General features: G+C 42.3%; 1 protein-coding gene across 1 annotated transcript; it reads left to right on the top strand.

The window, feature by feature from the left end:
* The first annotated feature begins 866 nt into the window (after positions 1-866).
* Positions 867-17,872, top strand: LOC106573899 (syndecan-2). The gene is made up of 5 exons (XM_082975740.1): positions 867-1,395; positions 13,198-13,300; positions 15,795-15,961; positions 16,123-16,282; positions 17,180-17,872. The coding sequence occupies exons 1-5, from the start codon at positions 1,336-1,338 to the stop codon at positions 17,341-17,343; spliced, it is 654 nt and encodes a 217-aa protein (XP_082831866.1). The 5' UTR covers positions 867-1,335; the 3' UTR covers positions 17,344-17,872.
* The last annotated feature ends 1,488 nt before the right edge of the window (positions 17,873-19,360 follow it).

The raw sequence follows: 19,360 nt of genomic DNA, 5'->3' as shown, positions 1-19,360 counted from the left end.
TTAGGACAGCGGTCATGTTATTCTGTGCCATTTGTGTGTCTTCAAACAACATTAACCTTTTTGATGCATCATAAAACATGCCTTTGAGCTGTTATGTATTATTTAATAAAATCTCAATTGCATGGACTTTGATAATAACATTGTCATTCAGGCACATAACTTGAGTGTACGTACGAATCAACTTTCCCCAACAGGGGGAAGCAAAACTGAACTAATCAGACAAAATATTAGATTAAATTTGCCACACTGTGAGCAAGGTATAATCAAAGTATTATTTACATGGTAAGCTTTATTTTGTTCTATGATCCAGTCACATTATTACATTTGTATTCATATATTGATGTTTTATTTAAGTAAAGTCTATAGACAACAGTACATCTAAACCACTTGTCAAACTCCTTCCATGGAGGGCCGAGTCCTCGGTCTGCGGGTTTTCGCTCCTCCAATGTACTTGATTATTGATGAATTAAGGTCACTAATTAGAAAACAACGCCACTCAGCTGTCTAGGTCTTAATTGAAAGGAAAACCCCAAAACCCGCAGCCCTCCATGGAATGAGTTTGACACCACTGATCTAAACATTTGAGTGGCGCCCTCTCATCTCAACTGATGTGAAAACAATAGGTTTAACCAGGGCTCCTCTCCAACCTTGTTCCTGGAGAGCTACCCTCCTGTACGTTTTTATTTCAACCCCAGTTGTTAGTAACCTGATTCATTTTACCAACCAGCTCATTATTTGAATCAGTTGTGCTAGATTAGGGTTGGAGCGAAAACCTACAGGACGGTAGCTCTCCAGGAACAGTGTCACTGTATTGTGAGGTGTTATCCTACCCCGGAACGCTGCCTTGGTGTCAGAAGTGAGATAGGACTATCATATCCGGATGGTTCATAACCTGTGTAGGCATACTCTACCAGCCTATCATAACTCATTCACTTGTGGCTATGTCAAATTGTCAATTGAAATGATCACTGCACACTCAAGTGAATGACGCTTCTTTATGTTCGAAGTATCTGTCAATCAATTATAGAAGACGCTTTCCCAACTACCTTGTTTCCGCAATGAATGTTGCGTTCCAAGCTGGGCGCATCAGTACATGTAATAGCGCGTGCTTCCGCTTGTCCCTTTTCAGTAGAAAAGTACCAGGAAAAACGGGAAATAAACTATTTTATTCGGAGAGGAACATCGAGTGGGGAGGATCTAGCTTTGCTCGTGTTGGAATAATTCGATTGGGAGAGAGAGAGGTGTCTACAACTGTGAAGATAATAATTTTTTTTGGTATGAGCGCTAGCTAATAGATCTATTTTTTTGCCACGGTTTGTTCTTTCCAAAGGAATAATGACGAACACATGGATGCTATTGACTCTCGCGGTGGCGACCTGTTTTATGAGTGAAACGGTGAGTAAAGTTGTCAGGACAAGAAAAGTAATATTTAAAATGTTTTGTTAAACCTCTCGCGGTAAGGAGCTGCTGAAATATTTTTTTAAACGGGCTTTTGTTTCGATGTAGGCTATTTTGCATGCTTGTCTCACTCGCGTTCTTCATAACCTCTGCGAGTAATTTATCTGGCTACTTTTACAAGTAAAGAAGTCAATGTAACTATTGTTATTTATGTGTTCCCCTTTTCTTTCCCTTGTGCACTTCCCATATGACTGAAGTGTTATCACATTGTGGGCCAAATAATAAGGATACCTTTTTACAGTTGCCCTTAAAAGCACCTGTATGATTAATATTTGTATCAAGCCAAATTCATTATCGCAGAGTTACTTTAGTTTGATTCCAGTGGTCAAATATGATTTTCAAGAGGTGGTGTGGAACTATAGTTCCTTGGTCAAAACAGATTAAATGGTTGCATTTAACCAGGCTGAGAACACAGGCATCTCAGTGTTGCCTTTTAACAAGTGTCCAATAACCTCCTATTGAAAGACCCTAACCACCATCGCTCATCCCCTTCCATTTTTCAGCACAAAACATAAACACCAGCTCTGAGAGGCAGCACTTTTCTCTAATTCATTACATCTTGGACCGGACTCTAACCTCCATCAGTATCCATCTTTTTGTTCATGTGGAAACAGAGAAACTATTGCTCTAGATTTATCTCAATATTAAACTGAGATGTCGACACATCATATCAGTCACTGAAAGTACTTCATGTACTATACCACTGTCACCATGATATCTGACCTGATTGGTATTAAAGTCAACAGTGAAGGAACATCTACTGTTTAGGTGGAACTGAAATGACATCACTTGTCATATCATCATCAACGTTGTGTCATTGAAAGGGCTTCATACAGATGTACCACATCAAATACTAAGGCATGGTTGGGAATAACTTCAACAGTATAGAAACATCTGGACTTGGATGTACTTAACTGTCTGATCAAGGCTCTAGAAATATGCATGGAAATTCTGAATGAGAAAAGTAATGAAATACTAGCCTGACAAATAGGATTTCTTGAGAGGATGGAAAATGGTCACATACCGCAGCTTCAGTACTGACTGCTACTCTCATTCCTCCCCTGCCTCAATTAGCTTAGCAAATGTGAAGTTCTCGGAGAGAACCTGGGGGTGGCTAGGCAGCAAGGCACTAGACGGCTGGGTTGTGAGAGGGGAAAACCTTGTGATGTACACACCGTCTGCTCTGTATCTATGAAGCCCTGAAGTTGTCAACTGGAAACTGTAGGTTGTTTGGCTCAGATCTGAAGGTCAATAATAAGAGATGTTAGTTTTCAACCTTTCTTGACAATTGTAGCCTATGCCTGAAGATTTAGTAAATGTTTGGACTTCTCTTTTTTTGTGGTTTTGATTTGATTGTACATGGAATTGTGATCATTGCTACTCTGATCATGCATCCTAGAGTGAAAGTTAACCTTAACGTAACATTTTCTAGAAGAGCGTGGACCGTGGTCAAACGCAAGATGTTCCATGACGGTGTATACTGACAGCTTGCTGTGGTGTTATGCCAGCCAACTTTGTTTACCCAGTTGAAAAGCATCAGAGAGAATACCCCTGTCTGCTCTTTGCTGATAGATGTGACTGGTACTAAATGTTCTTTGCCTTGCGTTACTTCCATATATGGCCATAACGCTTTCCCGAAAACAAAAACACCCACTCCAGATGTTTTTGTACTGTATGTATCTGGCAGATATGCTCTCAATAGACATCAGTGTTATTTTTAGAGACCACTGAAGCTGTATGTGAGTCAGAGGTGACCGTCTGGATGTGAAAGACAGTGTGATTTGGACTCTGAATCCACATGTTCTATGTCCTCCTGACCCTCTTGGGTTAATTGATGCACAGAAGGACAGACTGACAAGCTGTGATAACGATATTATCAATGCGAAACAGGAACTAATTAGTTTTATTTCCTTTGGAACTGCAGTCTCACACAAGATCCTAAGTGGTGGTATTCTGTCTGACCTTAATTTGAGAATATTTTAAATACGTTTTTAAATGTTTCCTGTCAGCAGGAGGGAGGCCCTCCCCAGTGTTAGTCATGCATGCAGTACACAGGGTAGAGTATGTACTGTCGAACTGATCAGCGCTGACTGGATAGGGCTGGCCTGGGGGTCATGCAGCTTCACATGTAAGTGGAGCTGTGCTCCATTGGTATTTCTACTCATTTTCCCCAGCTCCCTTTGTCTCCTTCTCTCTCAACGGCTCTGTAAGAGCCTTTTATCTGTCCACCAAAGCTTGTCTGGAATTTTAAACATATTTGCAGGGTTGAGCTTGTTGCTGGGTCAAATACACAAGCATTTCAGTACACCTGCGATAACATCTGCTAAATATGTGTATGTGATAAATCAGAACTGATTTGAATACTTGTGGGGTTGAGCTTGTTGCTGGGTCAAATACTTGTGGGGTTGAGCTTGTTGCTGGGTCAAATACTTGTACGGTTGAGCTTGTTGCTGGGTCAAATACTTGTAGGGTTGAGCTTGTTGCGGGTGAAATACTTGTAGGGTTGTGGTTTGACAGCTTTGTTGATTGTCTTTTTTAAAAGGTCTGAGATTCTCCACTTCGGTCACTACCTCCCATCTGAAGAATCTGAGTTCTGTCACTTAGGTTAAATCAATTATTTATATTTTGCTACGATTTAAGGGAGGAAAGTTTCTCACAGAGCCTGTGTTGATCTTTCAACCCTGGGGATTCTTTTCTCTCTGCTGAGGATTTTCTGTGTTTTTGTAGAACACTGCTAAGCATGTCACAGATTGTCAAAGAATTTCAACAGTACACATTTGGGATCCTTTTCTAGATTCAGAGGGAGCCTGACATGGCCCACAGCTATCAGAACTGAATAGAAAACACAAGTCAAGATTGATATTTTAGTCATTTAGCAGATGCTTTTATCCAGAGTGACTTACAGGAACAATTAGGGTTAAGTGCCTTGCTCAAGGACACACCAACACATTTTTCACCTAGTCTGCTCAGGGATTTAAACAAACGACCTTTCGGCTTATGGCCCAATGCTCTTAGCCGCTAGGCTAGCTGTCGTCCTGAACTGCTGAGAGTGTATTTCCCTCCCTCCCCTCAGAACAGTTTGAATTTGTCAGAGCATGGACTCTACAAGGTGTCAAGTGTTCCACAGGGATGCTGGCCCATGTTTACACCGATGCTTGACACAAGTGTGGGATGCAAAGTTGGCTGGATGTGGTGGACCATTTTTGATACATACGGGAAACTGTTCAGCGTGGAAAAAGAACTGTAACACTGCTGGGTTGACACAATCAAACCAGTACGCCTGGCAACTACTACCATACCCCGTTCAAAGGCACTTCAATATTTTGTCTAGCCCATTCACCCTCTGAATGGCACACATACACAATACATGTCTCAAGGCTTAAAAATAATTTTTTTAACCTGTATCCTCCCCTTCATCTACACTGATTGAAGTGGATTTAACATGCGGCATCAATAAGGGATCATAGATTTCACCTGGTCAGTCTGTGTCATGGAAAGAGCAGGTATTCTTTCTGTTTTGTCCACTCAATGTGTCTGCTGTTTTATAGTAATCCGTGTTAATGAAATAGTCTGTCCACATGAGATTCTTTTATAGTGATCTCTCTCAGGTACTCAGATGTCTGCTCTCATTTGGTACTGATGCCAGTTGTTCATGATCTAGTTGCTGATTGTTCTGACCCAGTTGTGTGTTCATAATCTAGTTGCTATTTGTTGTAACCCAGGTGTGGCGTATGGGCCAGCGGTCTGTCTCATGCTTCAGGACTAATTCTTCTGGCTCTTGAGTGACTGTAGTTGTAGATCTTCTTGGCATCAAGGCCTGAAGAACCTTTGCATAAAGAAGCATGTCATTAGTGTTGAACAGGAACATGAAGGGTATCAGATGTACTGTAACTACTGTAGTTTATACTTGGGACATAGGCCCCCATCCTCCTACTGGGATGCCAGACCACTTTTATGTGAGGGAGGTCATTACTTCTATTCACATTGGTATGATTTTCACATGGTAATATTACAAGTCATATAGATTTACAGAATTTTACCTGGATATGGTCGCATCATGTTGACCTTCAGCGGGAATATGGGCTCAGTGTTTGGGTCATCAGCAAGGACTCTGGCCTTGGTGTCGGCAGCTGGCCCGCATCTCCCTCCCGACCAAATGCGCCCACGTCGACCATGGTGAAGCGGTACTTTGCATTGCGGACTGTCATCCGGACTATTGTGAAATATCCCTTGTAGTTGTAGTACTCGCTACCAGAGTTTTCTGGAGCTCGGATCTGAATATGTTTCCCTTCGACTGCTCCTACACAACTGATAATTCCAACGATCTCAAAACTCTCAGGCGATTTCGGCCCATTTTGCTACTGAGGGATAAGCAACAAAATCTGCCTTCGAGACATGCCAGATAGCCTGGCAAGCTTTGCTGACGATGGCAAACTGTTTCCTAGCTTATAACTAGCATCAATGCTTTTGCGGTGTGCCTGTAATTGCCAAAAACATCCAAAAGTACTGAACATGTCTTCCCTTGTCAATGCTTTGCATAGGTCAGACTAGAGACATGTATTCTCAATTGTCCCCTCTTGTAGTGATCAGTGGACCAACATGCCATTTTCTCCCTCGTGAGAAATATAAACAAATGACTAGTAAGAGCAGTTCAACCTCTTCTAATTTGGAGGCAGACAATGTTTGCTTTTGTAGCTAGTTAAATCCTGAAAGTAAATTTGTATCTGGAGTGTAGAAGATATATATTACTGCTCAAAAAAATAAAGGGAACACTTAAACAACACATCCTAGATCTGAATGAAAGAAGTAATCTTATTAAAGACTTTTCTTTACATAGTTGAATGTGCTGACAACAAAATCACACAAAAATAATCAATGGAAATCCAATTTATCAACCCATGGAGGTCTGGATTTGGAGTCACACTCAAAATTAAAGTGGAAAACCACACTACAGGCTGATACAACTTTGATGTAATGTCCTTAAAACAAGTCAAAATGAGGCTCAGTAGTGTGTGTGTGGCCTCCACGTGCCTGTATGACCTCCCTACAACGCCTGGGCATGCTCCTGATGAGGTGGCGGATGATCTCCTGAGGGATCTCCTCCCAGACCTGGACTAAAGCATCCGCCAACTCCTGGACAGTCTGTGGTGCAACGTGGCGTTGGTGGATGGAGCGAGACATGATGTCCCAGATGTTCTCAATTGGATTCAGGTCTGGGGAACGGGCGGGCCAGTCCATAGCATCAATGCCTTCCTCTTGCAGGAACTGCTGACACACTCCAGCCACATGAGGTCTAGCATCGTCTTGCATTAGGAGGAACCCAGGGCCAACCGCACCAGTATATGGTCTCACAAGGGGTCTGAGGATCTCATCTCCGTACCTAATGGCAGTCAGGCTACCTCTGGCGAGCACATGGAGGTCTGTGCGGCCCCCCCAAAGAAATGCCACCCCACACCATGACTGACCCACCGCCAAACCGGTCATGCTGGAGGATGTTGCAGGCAGCAGAACGTTCTCCGCGGCGTCTCCAGACTCTGTCAAGTCTGTCACGTGCTCAGTGTGAACCTGCTTTCATCTGTGAAGAGCACAGGGCGCCAGTGGCGAATTTGCCAATCTTGGTGTTCTCTGGCAAATGACAAACGTCCTGCACGGTGTTGGGCTGTAAGCACAACCCCCACCTGTGGACGTCGGGCCCTCATACCACCCTCATGGAGTCTGTTTCTGACCGTTTGAGCAGACACATGCACATTTGTGGCCTGCTGGAGGTCATTTTGCAGGGCTCTGGCAGTGCTTCTCCTGCTCCTTCTAGCACAAAGGTGGAGGTAGCGGTCCTGCTGCTGGGTTGTTGCCCTCCTACGGCCTCCTCCACGTCTCCTGATGTACTGGCCTGTCTCCTGGTAGCGCCTCCATGCTCTGGACACTACGCTGACAGACACAGCAAACCTTCTTGCCACAGCTCGCATTGATGTGCCATCCTGGATGAGCTGTACTACCTGAGCCACTTGTGTGGGTTGTAGACTCCGTCTCATTCAACAGTGACCAAAACATCAGCCAGGAAGCATAAGAACTGAGAAGTGGTCTGTGGTTACCACCTGCAGAACCACTCCTTTATTGGGGGTGTCTTGCTAATTGCCTATAATTTCCACCTGTTGTCTATTCCATTTGCACAACAGCATGTGACATTTATTGTCAATCAGTGTTGCTTCCTAAGTGGACAGTTTGATTTCACAGAAGTGTGATTGACTTGGAGTTACATTGTGTTGTTTAAGTGTTCCCTTTATTTTTTTGAGCAATATATATATATATATATCTCTATAATCAAATTATATTTTTAATTCTTAAAGTAGAGTTCAAAGCATAACACCAGACATGTTGCTAGCTAGTATTTGTAAACAGGCAATTACACGGGATCCAGAAGTTTTTAAATGTCGTCGCTAGCTAGAGTGAGTGTCTGGGCCCCTCATGACTCCACCTATGAACATGCATGTGATCTACGTACGTAAACAGTGCAGAGGCCTTAAAGCTGTGTGTTTGGTGGCATCACATCAAGGAATACCACAAACGGAGACAGATCCATAGCTTCTCTTTCTGACCAAGCCTGGGGTATAGTTTAAGAACTTGTGAAAAACTATAATTACCATTTGAGCCTGAATTTAGACAGTAATTGCTTAGTAATCCTGTCTTTTGAAGTGATTTCATGTGAAGACTCATTTGCTGTCAGCTGTTTTACTCTGGCATTAACAGAAAGATGCAATGAATTTCTCTCTGCTTTACATTAGCTAGATTTTGCACAACTGAACTTTGCTTTTCCTTAGCTACTCCTGAAACTCCCACTCATGTCCCCTGTTCATGTTTTGGCTCAGGTAATCCCTGGAATATGACAGGGTCAAACCGTGATTACCTGGATGGAAAACGGAGGCAGAAAATAATGGATTTTGTTATAAATGATTGGAAAGATTTTCTGTTCAACTCTTTCATGAACTCTTGCCACTGAAAGCTTCCTAGAATAATAAGATATCAAATTAGTCTTATCTATTGCAAAGTATTGTATTAGATGTTTTCCCATTTAGTATGTGCTGGACATAGTGGTCATTCCAGAGAGCTACTGCCTAAATCCTGCGATGCAGCTTTGATTGAATGTAGTCCTTAACGTTTAAGGTTAGAGTTGAAGGAGTGTGGATCACCCAACCCTCACACAGGGTCCCACACCCCAGTAAACTACTTCATACTCGCACTACTGTAGTGTCCAAGGACCAAAGTTAATGTCTTTATTAATACAGGTAAGTATAAATGAACACATTTCGTGTTTACAATGATGACCTGTCCCAAGGCATAGACAGCAGTGAGAGAGGCTTGGAGTATAAGAAGCTCTGACAAGTAGTGGCAGCATCTCTCTCTCTTTGAAAGACCACGCTTGACACAATCATATTTTGTGCACACATGTAATCTCACCATAATTTGGTTGTCACACTGCTATAATTTCATAACATGCACTACATCTAGTCCCTCCATTCAGGTACAGTCAATAAAACATATATCCCCAGAATGTGTGACTCCAGTAAGTTTGCTCTCTGCCCCCCTCCAAGAAGACGTACAGTATTACTGGAAGACCCAGGCTAGTAGAATATCCCAGCCTCATAGCCCTAGTACAACACCTGTGTTTATTAAATCATATGAAGAATACCAGACATGCCTCTGGTCTGAATGGGCTGTATTCATCCTGTTAGTCTCTGCAGCAGTTCTGGTGGAGCTCTGGCACTGTCTAGTAGTTAGTTAATGTGCTTCCTGTGTACTCCTGAGGGGCTGCGAATGTCAGCAGCTGGTTGGACAGCTACTACTTTGGCAAGGTTTGCATCCCAAATGGCACCCAGTTCCCTATGTAGTGCATTACTTTTGACCAGGGCCCATCAAAAGTTGTGCACCAAATAAGGAATAGAGAGCCATTTGGGATGTAGCCTAGAGCTGCTGTGCACTGCATGGAGCTGAGCCCTCGGCAGATGTGGGTTAATATTGTAACCCACACCTGTAACATCTGTGCTGCTTCCCAACACTGTGGAAGGAAGCTGGTTACTACAGAGCTCCTGTGCTGTTGGTCCACATGCTGGGTTATTGTCTTGGTAGACCTGTTTGGTTGCATTCATGGTGTTGCTGTCATTGGGTGATGCTGATAGACGGTATGTATGTATGCATGCATGTATGTATGCATGTATGCAGTGTTGCTGGTAGCTTTGGATGTTATTTAGTGTGTGAATGTAAGCAGCACAGAACGTCCTGTTTTCCTCTGGCTGTCCGACAGGGCTATGCTGAGAAACAACACAGCCAGGACTTCAGGGCATAGAGGAGGACTTTCAAAGGAAATCCAATGTTTTTCATGTTGAGATTACATTCATATCAGGTAGTCATCCTAGATCTGCCTGGAATGTATTTTAAAAAGCCCCATAAGTCAATTTCTTGGCAGGTTCTCTTTCCATCGTTACAGCTGACAACTATACCTGTGGAGGAGGAGGGTGACATGATTAGCTGACATGTCCCCAGCATTTGTTGCTGTGATAGCCGCTAACAACAATACCTTAATGATTCAGACCTTTAGTAGGGGCTGGCTGACTGGGCTGTTTGGAAGGAGCTAGCTAGTGAGCAGAGGGAGAGAAGAGGGAGTATTTCCTTTTCAGTTGTAGACTTGGCACAGCCTGAAAGCCCAGTCCTGAGCTCCTCAGCTCCCTGCACAATACCTCACTTGTGCTGCTACTTTGGCCCAGGAATGTGAGGCTCACCTTCATGTGTCTGACAGCAGTTTGTTTTGGAATGAGAGATATTATTCACCACCACATCGTACTGCTGCAAACATCGTTCTCTCATCGCCTCTTCGCTCTCCCTCTCTGAAGAGTTGAGGCAGCCCCATATGATAAACCACTGCTTTAGATAGTCTATTCACAAGCTGTGAAAGTAATTGATCCTCACATCTTGAACAGTGTATTTTGTCAAGGCATGTTTGCTACGTGTGGGCTAGGTGCAAAAATGTTGTTCAGAGACTAATCATAAAGCATACTTTCGTGTGTTCACATCGACCTCTGGAAAACAGAGCCTGACACAATCTTTGCCTGTTCTTAGATAAAGCCTAACCTAACACTATCTAATAAGCTTCCCTGTGGCTCAGTTGGTAGAGCATGGTGTTTGCAACGCCAGCATGGTGTGTGCAACGCCAGGGTTGTGGGTTCCACTCCCACGGGGGGGCCAGTACAAAAACAAATGCATGAAAAGAAATGTATGCAATCACTACTGTAAGTCGCTCTGGATAAGAGCGTCTGCTAAATGACTAAAAATGTAAATGAATGCCGGCAGCATGAAAATAGGGCCTTCAAGTTGTACTCTGTACTGTACCGGGGTCTGATCTGAGTCCTTGACTAATCCTGACCAACAAAGGGCATTGGAGGAAATAATCAGGGCTGTTTAACGTCTGGGAGTCTGTATTGATGTTGTACTTCATGATGCAGTGGCTGGGCATTCACACTGACTAGACTACTACTGTATGGTCACTGGCTGACCCTGAGAGTCTCCATCGTTCTCACAATGTTATACCTATTGGCTGTTTGGGGTCAACTTGACATTTGTCATAACACTTGTCTGCTTCAGAGGCTAAATCAGCTGAGTAGACCTGGGTCAAATACTTTTAAATACTGGGAAGTGTTTTCAGGGCTGGCAAATGGAAGTAGTGTACAAGTCATTCATGACTCCAGTCATACATGGTGTACAGTAGGTATCAGTCACTTGTGACGCCAGTCCTACACTTCATAGTGTACATGTGGTCTTCTAGGATTAGTCACCACTGAGCGTACAGTGTCAGAGGGGTCCATTTGTGTTATCTTTTCTCCAATACTATTGGTCCATTACCATGTCAATCAACGCTTGAATAGAAACGTAGCTTACACTCTGGATTTTGATGCCAACGCAGTCGCTAAAGTCCCATTTTAGTTTTCATTGCAGCCTGGTTTGAATGCCACGGTTATGCATAATGTGTACTAACACTTAAGTAGCACTATGTGGTCTTCTAGCATTAGTTGACATGGGAGCCCTTATATACGTTGTTTTCCTGCATTACTTTGATCATGACTCCCTGTCTTATGTTCTGCCTGCTGCGTTCTCTATAGTATGTTGCATAGCAAACAAAAGATGATTCACTGTGTGTGACAGTTTGAAAGACCACTGGAGCACAACACAATGGCACACCAAAGATGTGTTTTTGTACAGATGACAATTATTTCCTAAAGGAAATGTTAGTCAGAGGTTGATATGAGTTTGTGGCTTCGAACTGTTTCCCTCAGTGATCCCAGTCGGAGGCCAAAAGGGAAGGTCTTTATCTAGCTGGGTATTCCCTCTTTTCAGCCAGAGCCATTGTTGTGCTCTTTGAAGCATCTGTCTCCTTCAGTGAGTCTGAAATGGCTTGTCCTCTTATTGTGTACTAGGCTCTGCTTCCTTTGAAGCAAGACTCATTCCTTTTTCTTACATCATCCTTGTCTGTCACCCCCCCCCACCCTCGAACAAAGACCTGAAAATTGAACCAGGCTCCTTAGTGTCAACATTCATCAGTGGAGCAAAAAGGCAGACCTCGACGTGCGTGCACACAGAGGGTTCATCCTTAGTACCTTTGTCAGACGTATTGCTTTTGTGGGGATTTTGGGAAGCACAATTGTGTGGAAACATCACACGTCTTGGTGAGTGTCAGTGGCTGTGCATGGTGATTTCCATGAGCCCTGACAGGCTAGTTGAAGAGGTGGCCACCAGGCTACTGTGGTGGGCCAGAGATCTAAAGGAATGCAGGGGGTTGGGAGGGAGGACTAGAAGGATCCAGGGTTCAGAGAGTCAAGACTACATGGTTCCATCTGCTCTTCATTCTTCTGTTCACAATAACACTGCCTTGGGATTGGATGAGCCAGTCAGACAATAACACCTTCCTGTTTTAACCTGCTGTCCACATGCAGAGGAATTACAGGAAGACTGATCCATTTTCTGAAGCAGAAACTAAAGACAATGTAAGATTTGATCCAGGCCTTCATAGCTTCTAAGTGGTATTTCAGGTAATGGGGAGGCTCATCATGAGACGCCTGCTTCTGTTAATTTGTTTGTTTCCCAGGTAACTGAGATTTAAAAAAAAAAAATGCATTTCTCCCAAAATATGTCCTGATTTTCTTAGCTTGGTTCTTTCAAATTTGTTTTGCTCTTGCGCTTCTAATGCCTGTATAAAATAAACAGCATGGTTAGCCTCCACAGTGAAAAGTGTTTGTATAATCTGAAGGGCATCTACACTGGGAATAGTTTGTCATGTGATCACTTATTGAGTATTATTATGGGTCCTGGATGCTGATCAAGGGTAAGGGGGATACCTAGTCAGATTTACAACTGAAATGTGTCTTCTGCATTTAACCCAACCCCTCTGAATCAGAGGTAAACTGTGGTATATCAGACAATATACCATGGGTATGACGCAAATGCTCTCGTTTACTGTTCTATTTATGTGGAACTATTTTGTAATAGCGATAAGGCGTCTTGGGGGTTTGTGGTATATGGCCAACATGCTAAGGGCTGTATCCAGGCTGTACTCTGCATTACAGCGTTCATAGCCGTTGTATATTGGACATATACCACACCCCTCAGGCCTTATTGCCTAAATAGCATGTGGGTACCTGTAGAATTCAATTTATATGGTGGAGACACTTTTGTTCATCTCTTGTTCTCCATTCACAGACATTGATCTCGGCCCAGTCAGATTACCTGTATCTGGATGACCTATCAGGAGACTCCGTAGACGACGACGGTTACAACTCTGGCTCTGGGTCCGGTGATATGAGTAAGCAATGGTTTCCTTCTTCTAAAATATTTCACCCTTATTTCCTAATGTCATTTACATAGCAACCTGATAATGCCTTGTTAAAAGTTATAGCTGTATGGAAAGCTATAATTGTACTGGCTCTACGAAGGTCCTAGACGGTGCACAGAAACCTTTTGACTTTGGTTAGACTACTAGGGCACACTGGTACTGCAGGATCACAATGGACCTACGGAGGCGGTGAAAGCACAGATGTTTCACATGCAGTCAACCAAGACTATGTTAATTACCCAGCATATGTCATGTAGAGAGACGTTCAATAATGAATGAGTCATTATTTCATATACCCTAACCTGAAGTGCTACTGAACCATAGACTGTATAATGTACTGTACAAGAACACCCAAACAGATCTGGCTTGCAGTCTATTTCTGAGTCAGTATGGCAGGGGTTGTGTGATGTTATTGGTCGACTCATTATGAAAAGTGCCTCTATCATTAGTAGAGGTCGACCGATTATGATTTTTCAATGCCAATACCGATTATTGGAGGCCCAAAAAAGCCGATACCGATTTAATCGGCCGGTTTAATTTATTATTTTTTTTAAATGTATTCGTAATAATGACAATTACAACAATACTGAATGAACACTTTTATTGTAACTTAATATAATACAGCAATCAAATCAATTTAGCCTCAAATAAATAATGAAACCTGTTCAATTTGGTTTAAGTAATGCAAAAACAAAGTGTTGGAGAAGAAAGTAAAAGTGCAATATGTGCCATGTAAAAAGCTTACGTTTAAGTTCCTTGCTCAGAACATGAGAACATATGAAAGCTGGTGGTTCCTTTCAACATAAATCTTCAATATTCCCAGGTAAGAAGTTTTAGGTCGAGGTTGTTATAGGACTATTTCTCTCTACACCACTTGTATTTCATATACCTTTGACTATTGGATGTTCTTATATGGCACTATAGTATTGCCAGTGTAACAGTATAGCTTCCGTCCCTCTCCTCACCCCTACCTGGGCTCGAACCAGGAACACATCGACAACAGCCACCCTCGAAGCATCGTTACCCATTGCTCCACAAAAGCCGCGGCCCTTGCAGAGCAAGCGGAACAACTACTCCAAGTCTCGGCGTGAGTGACGTTTGAAACGCTATTAGTGCGCACCCCGCTAACTAGCTAGCCATTTCACATCGGTTACACCAGCCTAATCTCGGGAGTTGATAGGCTTGAAGAGTTGCTGGCAAAACACACGAAAGTGCTGTTTGAATGAATGCTTACGAGCCTGCTACTGCCTACCACTGCTCAGTCAGACTGCTCTATCAAATATCAAATCATAGACTTAATTATAACTTGATTACACACAGAAATATGAGCCTTAGGTCATTAATATGGTAAAATCTGGAAACTATCATTTGGAAAATAAAACGTTTATTCTTTCAGTGAAATACGGAACCGTTCCGTATTTTATCTAACGGGTGGCATCCATAAGTCTAAATATTCCGGTTACATTGCACAACCTTCAATGTTATGTCATAATTACGTAAAATTCTGGCAAATTAGTTCGCAACGAGCCAGGCGGCCCAAACTGTTGCATATACCCTGACTCTGCGTGCAATGAACGGAAGAGAAGTGACAATTTCACCTGGTTAATATTGCCCGCTAACCTGGATTTCTTTTAGCTAAATATGCAGGTTTAAAAATGTATACATCTGTGTATTGATTTTAAGAAAGGCATTGATGTTTATGGTTAGGTACAGTCGTGCAACGATTGTGCTTTTTTTTCGCAAATGCGCTTTTGTTAAATCATCCCCCGTTTGGCGAAGTCGGCTGTCTTTGTTAGGAAGAAATAGTATTCACACAGTTCGCAACGAGCCAGGCGGCCCAAACTGCTGCATATACCCTGACTCTGTTGCACAGAACGCAAGAGAAGTGACGCAATTTCCCTAGTTAATATTGCCTGCTAACATGAATTTATTTTAACTAAACATACAGGTTTAAAAAATATACTTGTGTATTGATTTTAAGAAAAGCGCTTTTTTTCACGAATGCACTTGTTAAATCACCTGTTTGGCGAAGTAGGCTATGATAAATTAACAGGCACCGCATCGATTATATGCAACGCAGGACAAGCTAGATGACTACACATGGTTGATATTACTAGTTTAACTAGTGATTATGATTGATTGTTTTTTTTTATAAGATAAGTTTAATGCTAGCTAGCACCTTACCGTGGCTCCTTGCTGCACTGCATAACAGGTAGTCAGCCTGCCACGCAGTCTCCTCGTGGAGTGCAATGTAGTCGGCCATGATCGGTGTCCAAAAATGCTGATCAACGATTTGTTATAAACACTTGAAATCGGCCATTCCGATTAATCGTTCAACCTCTAATCATTAGTAGTGAATCCATTACCACTGGCATTGTTGTGATTTGTTGTTTATCATGTTAGCCCTGCCTGCAAACCAAATTTCTCTTGGGGTCAATACATGTTATATTATTTTCCTCTTCAGCTATTGGTGAGGTCACTGAGCCAGTCAAAGTGAAAAGAGTGTTCGCCGCTCCTGAAGCAAAGCCAACCCAGGACTCTCTACCAGACCTTTCAACCACCGTGGAGATGTTTACATTCACTGACCTGAGCACAGAAATAGCTGAGACAGAAACAGAGACCGAAACAGAGGTATGCCTCTCTTTTTAACTGACTTTAGTGTGGGCTTTTGAGCCGGTAGTGTGGTTTTCATTTCGCCTCGCACTGCTGGCATGGCAAGGACTTAATAGTATCCCTGTAGTTTTATAGTTGCTGTGAAAATCTAAATCTCTTTCTCCCTCTGTCTGTGTCAGGCCCAGGTCCCTGAACGGTCTCTGGACGTGACGGAGGAGACTGTTATCAGTAGTGAATCTCCTCCCAGCACCACCGGTGCTTCCGGGTTGCTGTACGAGGCAGACACACCCTACGATGTACACTCTGAAAACCTATTCCAGAGGACGGAGGTGCTAGCAGGTATGTTCTGGTGTTTATTTATTCAGGAGATCCTATTGACATTAACATCGCTTTTTCCGATGAGACCTGAGCATAATGAAAGCAATAAAATATCATGAGACAACATATGTTAAACATCACACAAAAAAAGCCATATACGATAATGATTCATCAAAACGGTAATCTGAAATCTATCAGTTCCAATTGAAGAAATCATTTTTCAATACATCCCACTATCAGAGATTGGATCTGAAACATGGCCTCTGTCTTAAATTGGGTAACTCTAGACTTTCTTTTATTGATTCTGAAAGCAGACTCTTTGTCTTGGCGTTTGATAGCAGATTGAAGGAGACTGAGTCAAGCAACCAACAACACTTCGGGATTGTTTTACAATGAAAGCATGTTATGAATGAAGAGTATAATTGTGACTCCTGAGTCGGCTCCCTCTCATATTTGATTAGTCCATTGATCTTAACTGCAGTCTAGTGCTTAAAGTTATCAGGGTGCTTTTTCCCATTAATTTCTCAATGTGAGTTGTTGCCAAACATTTGATACAAAGCAATCATAGTTCCCTATTAATTGTTCATCCACGTTAACAGAAGGTAATGGGGTTACATTTACTTTATATTTTAGTCATTTAGCAGACGGTCTTATCCAGCGACTTACAATTAGTGCATTCATCTTAATATAGCTAGGTGAGACAACACATCACAATCATATCATTAATCGGGTTGGGGTAATTACCTTGCCCCACACACAATCTGGTAAAGGTCTATCATATCTGATTTGACTGTTATTAACTCTATCTCCTAGCAAGGTTCCACTGTTGTGTTGTCAACACCAATCACTTGTATTGAATTATTGATCAATAAGCATCTTCTGACGTGGTTCTTCTCCCCCCCCCCCCCCCCCCCCCAGCGGTGATAGCTGGCGGGGTTATAGGTTTGCTGTTCGCCATCTTCCTCATCCTCCTCCTGGTCTACAGGATGAGGAAGAAGGACGAGGGGAGCTACGTCCTCGGAGAACGCAAGGCCCCTAGCTCAGCCTATCAGAAAGCCCCCACCAAGGAGTTCTATGCCTGAAACACAAGCACCGCCACTATGAGGAGAAACCTCTGGCGCAACATAAAGACGAAGGTTGTGTCCCAAATGGCACCCTATGCCCTCTATAGTGTACTTACTACTTTTAACCAGTATCTGTGCACCATATAGGGTGTCATTTGGGATGCATACAAAACATCTCATACAGCAGGGTCCTCCTTGGTTGAAATGGTATTGAATGAGGAAGTGTTTCAAGGAGCTTTTTCATATAGCAAATATACTTTTCCTTAATGAGGCCAAACGGGGCTATTGTAAATGTTTCATGTTTTGGATCATTAGAACGGTTGGAGAATTTCCTTGTCATGTGAGAACATGAAACATATTCATAGATTGTCATGGACTACTTTCTAACTGTAGAGGTACATATTTGTAAGGAAGGAAAAACAACTTTTTTAAAAGGTCACTGAAATAAAAATGACAGAATATAATTGTCCTATAGCTTTTTTTTTTTTCTCATAGCATGTCCAAAGTTGTTTTTTTTTCATTAACTTATGTTTTTCATGTCATGTTTCTAGTCTCAAAGCAATCTGGTCTCCAATTTAACTTGGATGAAAACATTTTTTGTGTTGTTATTATGCTATTTTTCTTGTCATTGTGTGAAATGAATTACAGGATTCCATAACTACCCAATGTCATCTGGACAAAGCAAAGGACATTCCTTTCTAGTAAAACATTACTGATATAAAGCAGTGTTTACCAACTCCACTCTCCAACAGTACACATTTTTGTTGTAGTCCCTGACAAACTTGCCTGATAAGTTGAATCAGGTGAGTTTGTCTGGGGCTACAACAACGTGTATTGTTGGAGGTACTCAAGGCCTGGAGTTAAGAAATACTGATTTTAAATGGTACTCTTAAGGGTAGGGGTGTGAAACTCATTCCACGGCAGGCCTAGTGTCTGTGGGTTTTTGTTTTTTCTTCTCAAGACCTAGACAACCTGGTGAGGTGTTTGATTAATTAAGGTCGCTAATTAGTAATCAAGTACAAGGGAGGAGTGAACCCACACACTCAGCCCTCAGTGGAATGAGTATGACACGTGCTTTGAGGAGTGCATTATATCACAGGAGGTTGGTGGCACCTTAATTGGGGAGAATGGGCTCATGGTAATGTATCAAACACATGGTTTCCAGGTGTTTGATGCCATTCTTATGAGCCGTTCTCCCTCAGCAGCCTCCACTGCTATATGTACTCTGTGTTTCTGTTACCCAAAATATAGAGGAACCTTTTCAGTAGGATTCACTATTGGTCCATGAATTTTCTCCTCCGATCACAATGGTATGTTAAGACTTGGGTGTTTTATAAACAAACCTGCAAAACTTTTCTGACCAATTTATGCTATAAAAGCTGATTTTTTTTTCATTTATCTGCAGTTTTTAAATGACTTGCTAGATATGGGGAACTAATGCTAATTAACAGTCCTATGCCCTCAACTCTTTTCAGTTGACATTGTAATGACTTTAGTACAGTGATTTTACTCTAGCCACACACCGGACGTCTCTGTAATATCCGTTTCAACTTTGACTGAAAATCTGTCAGATTGGAAAGTCCAGGGCGCTTTCCCAAATGGCACCCTAGAGCCATATGAACCCTGGTCAAAACCAGTGCACTAAATAGGGACGAGGGTGCTATTTGTGATCTAGTCCCAGTGAACAGGACATGGTGTACCATATTACTTATCTGTTCCCCCTTTTTAGCATCTGTGAAGAATTATGAATGTCTACTATAGAACAGAATGTTCCTCTTCCCTAAAAAAAATTACTTCTATGATCACTGGGTTGATGTTTCTCATGGTACGTAATTATTGAATAAAGGTACTTACAGTAAGACTTTCCTTGGACTTGGAACAGTGTTTTTGCCATTTATCACATGTGACACAATCTCCCCATTTATTTTGTTACCTTTAGTCCTGACTATTCTAAAGGTAGACTCAGCGAAATTATGTAGATGCATAAAGTAAAACGGCATAGTGGGTCAATTTCCACAACTAAGAGTGTTAGTGT

Source organism: Salmo salar, chromosome 05 (genome assembly GCF_965601325.2).
Source record: "Salmo salar chromosome 05, fSalSal1, whole genome shotgun sequence".
In the NCBI taxonomy this organism is placed as follows: domain Eukaryota; kingdom Metazoa; phylum Chordata; class Actinopteri; order Salmoniformes; family Salmonidae; genus Salmo; species Salmo salar.
Note: the sequence above shows the minus strand (reverse complement) of the source record. Positions and strands in the feature narration are given on the sequence as shown.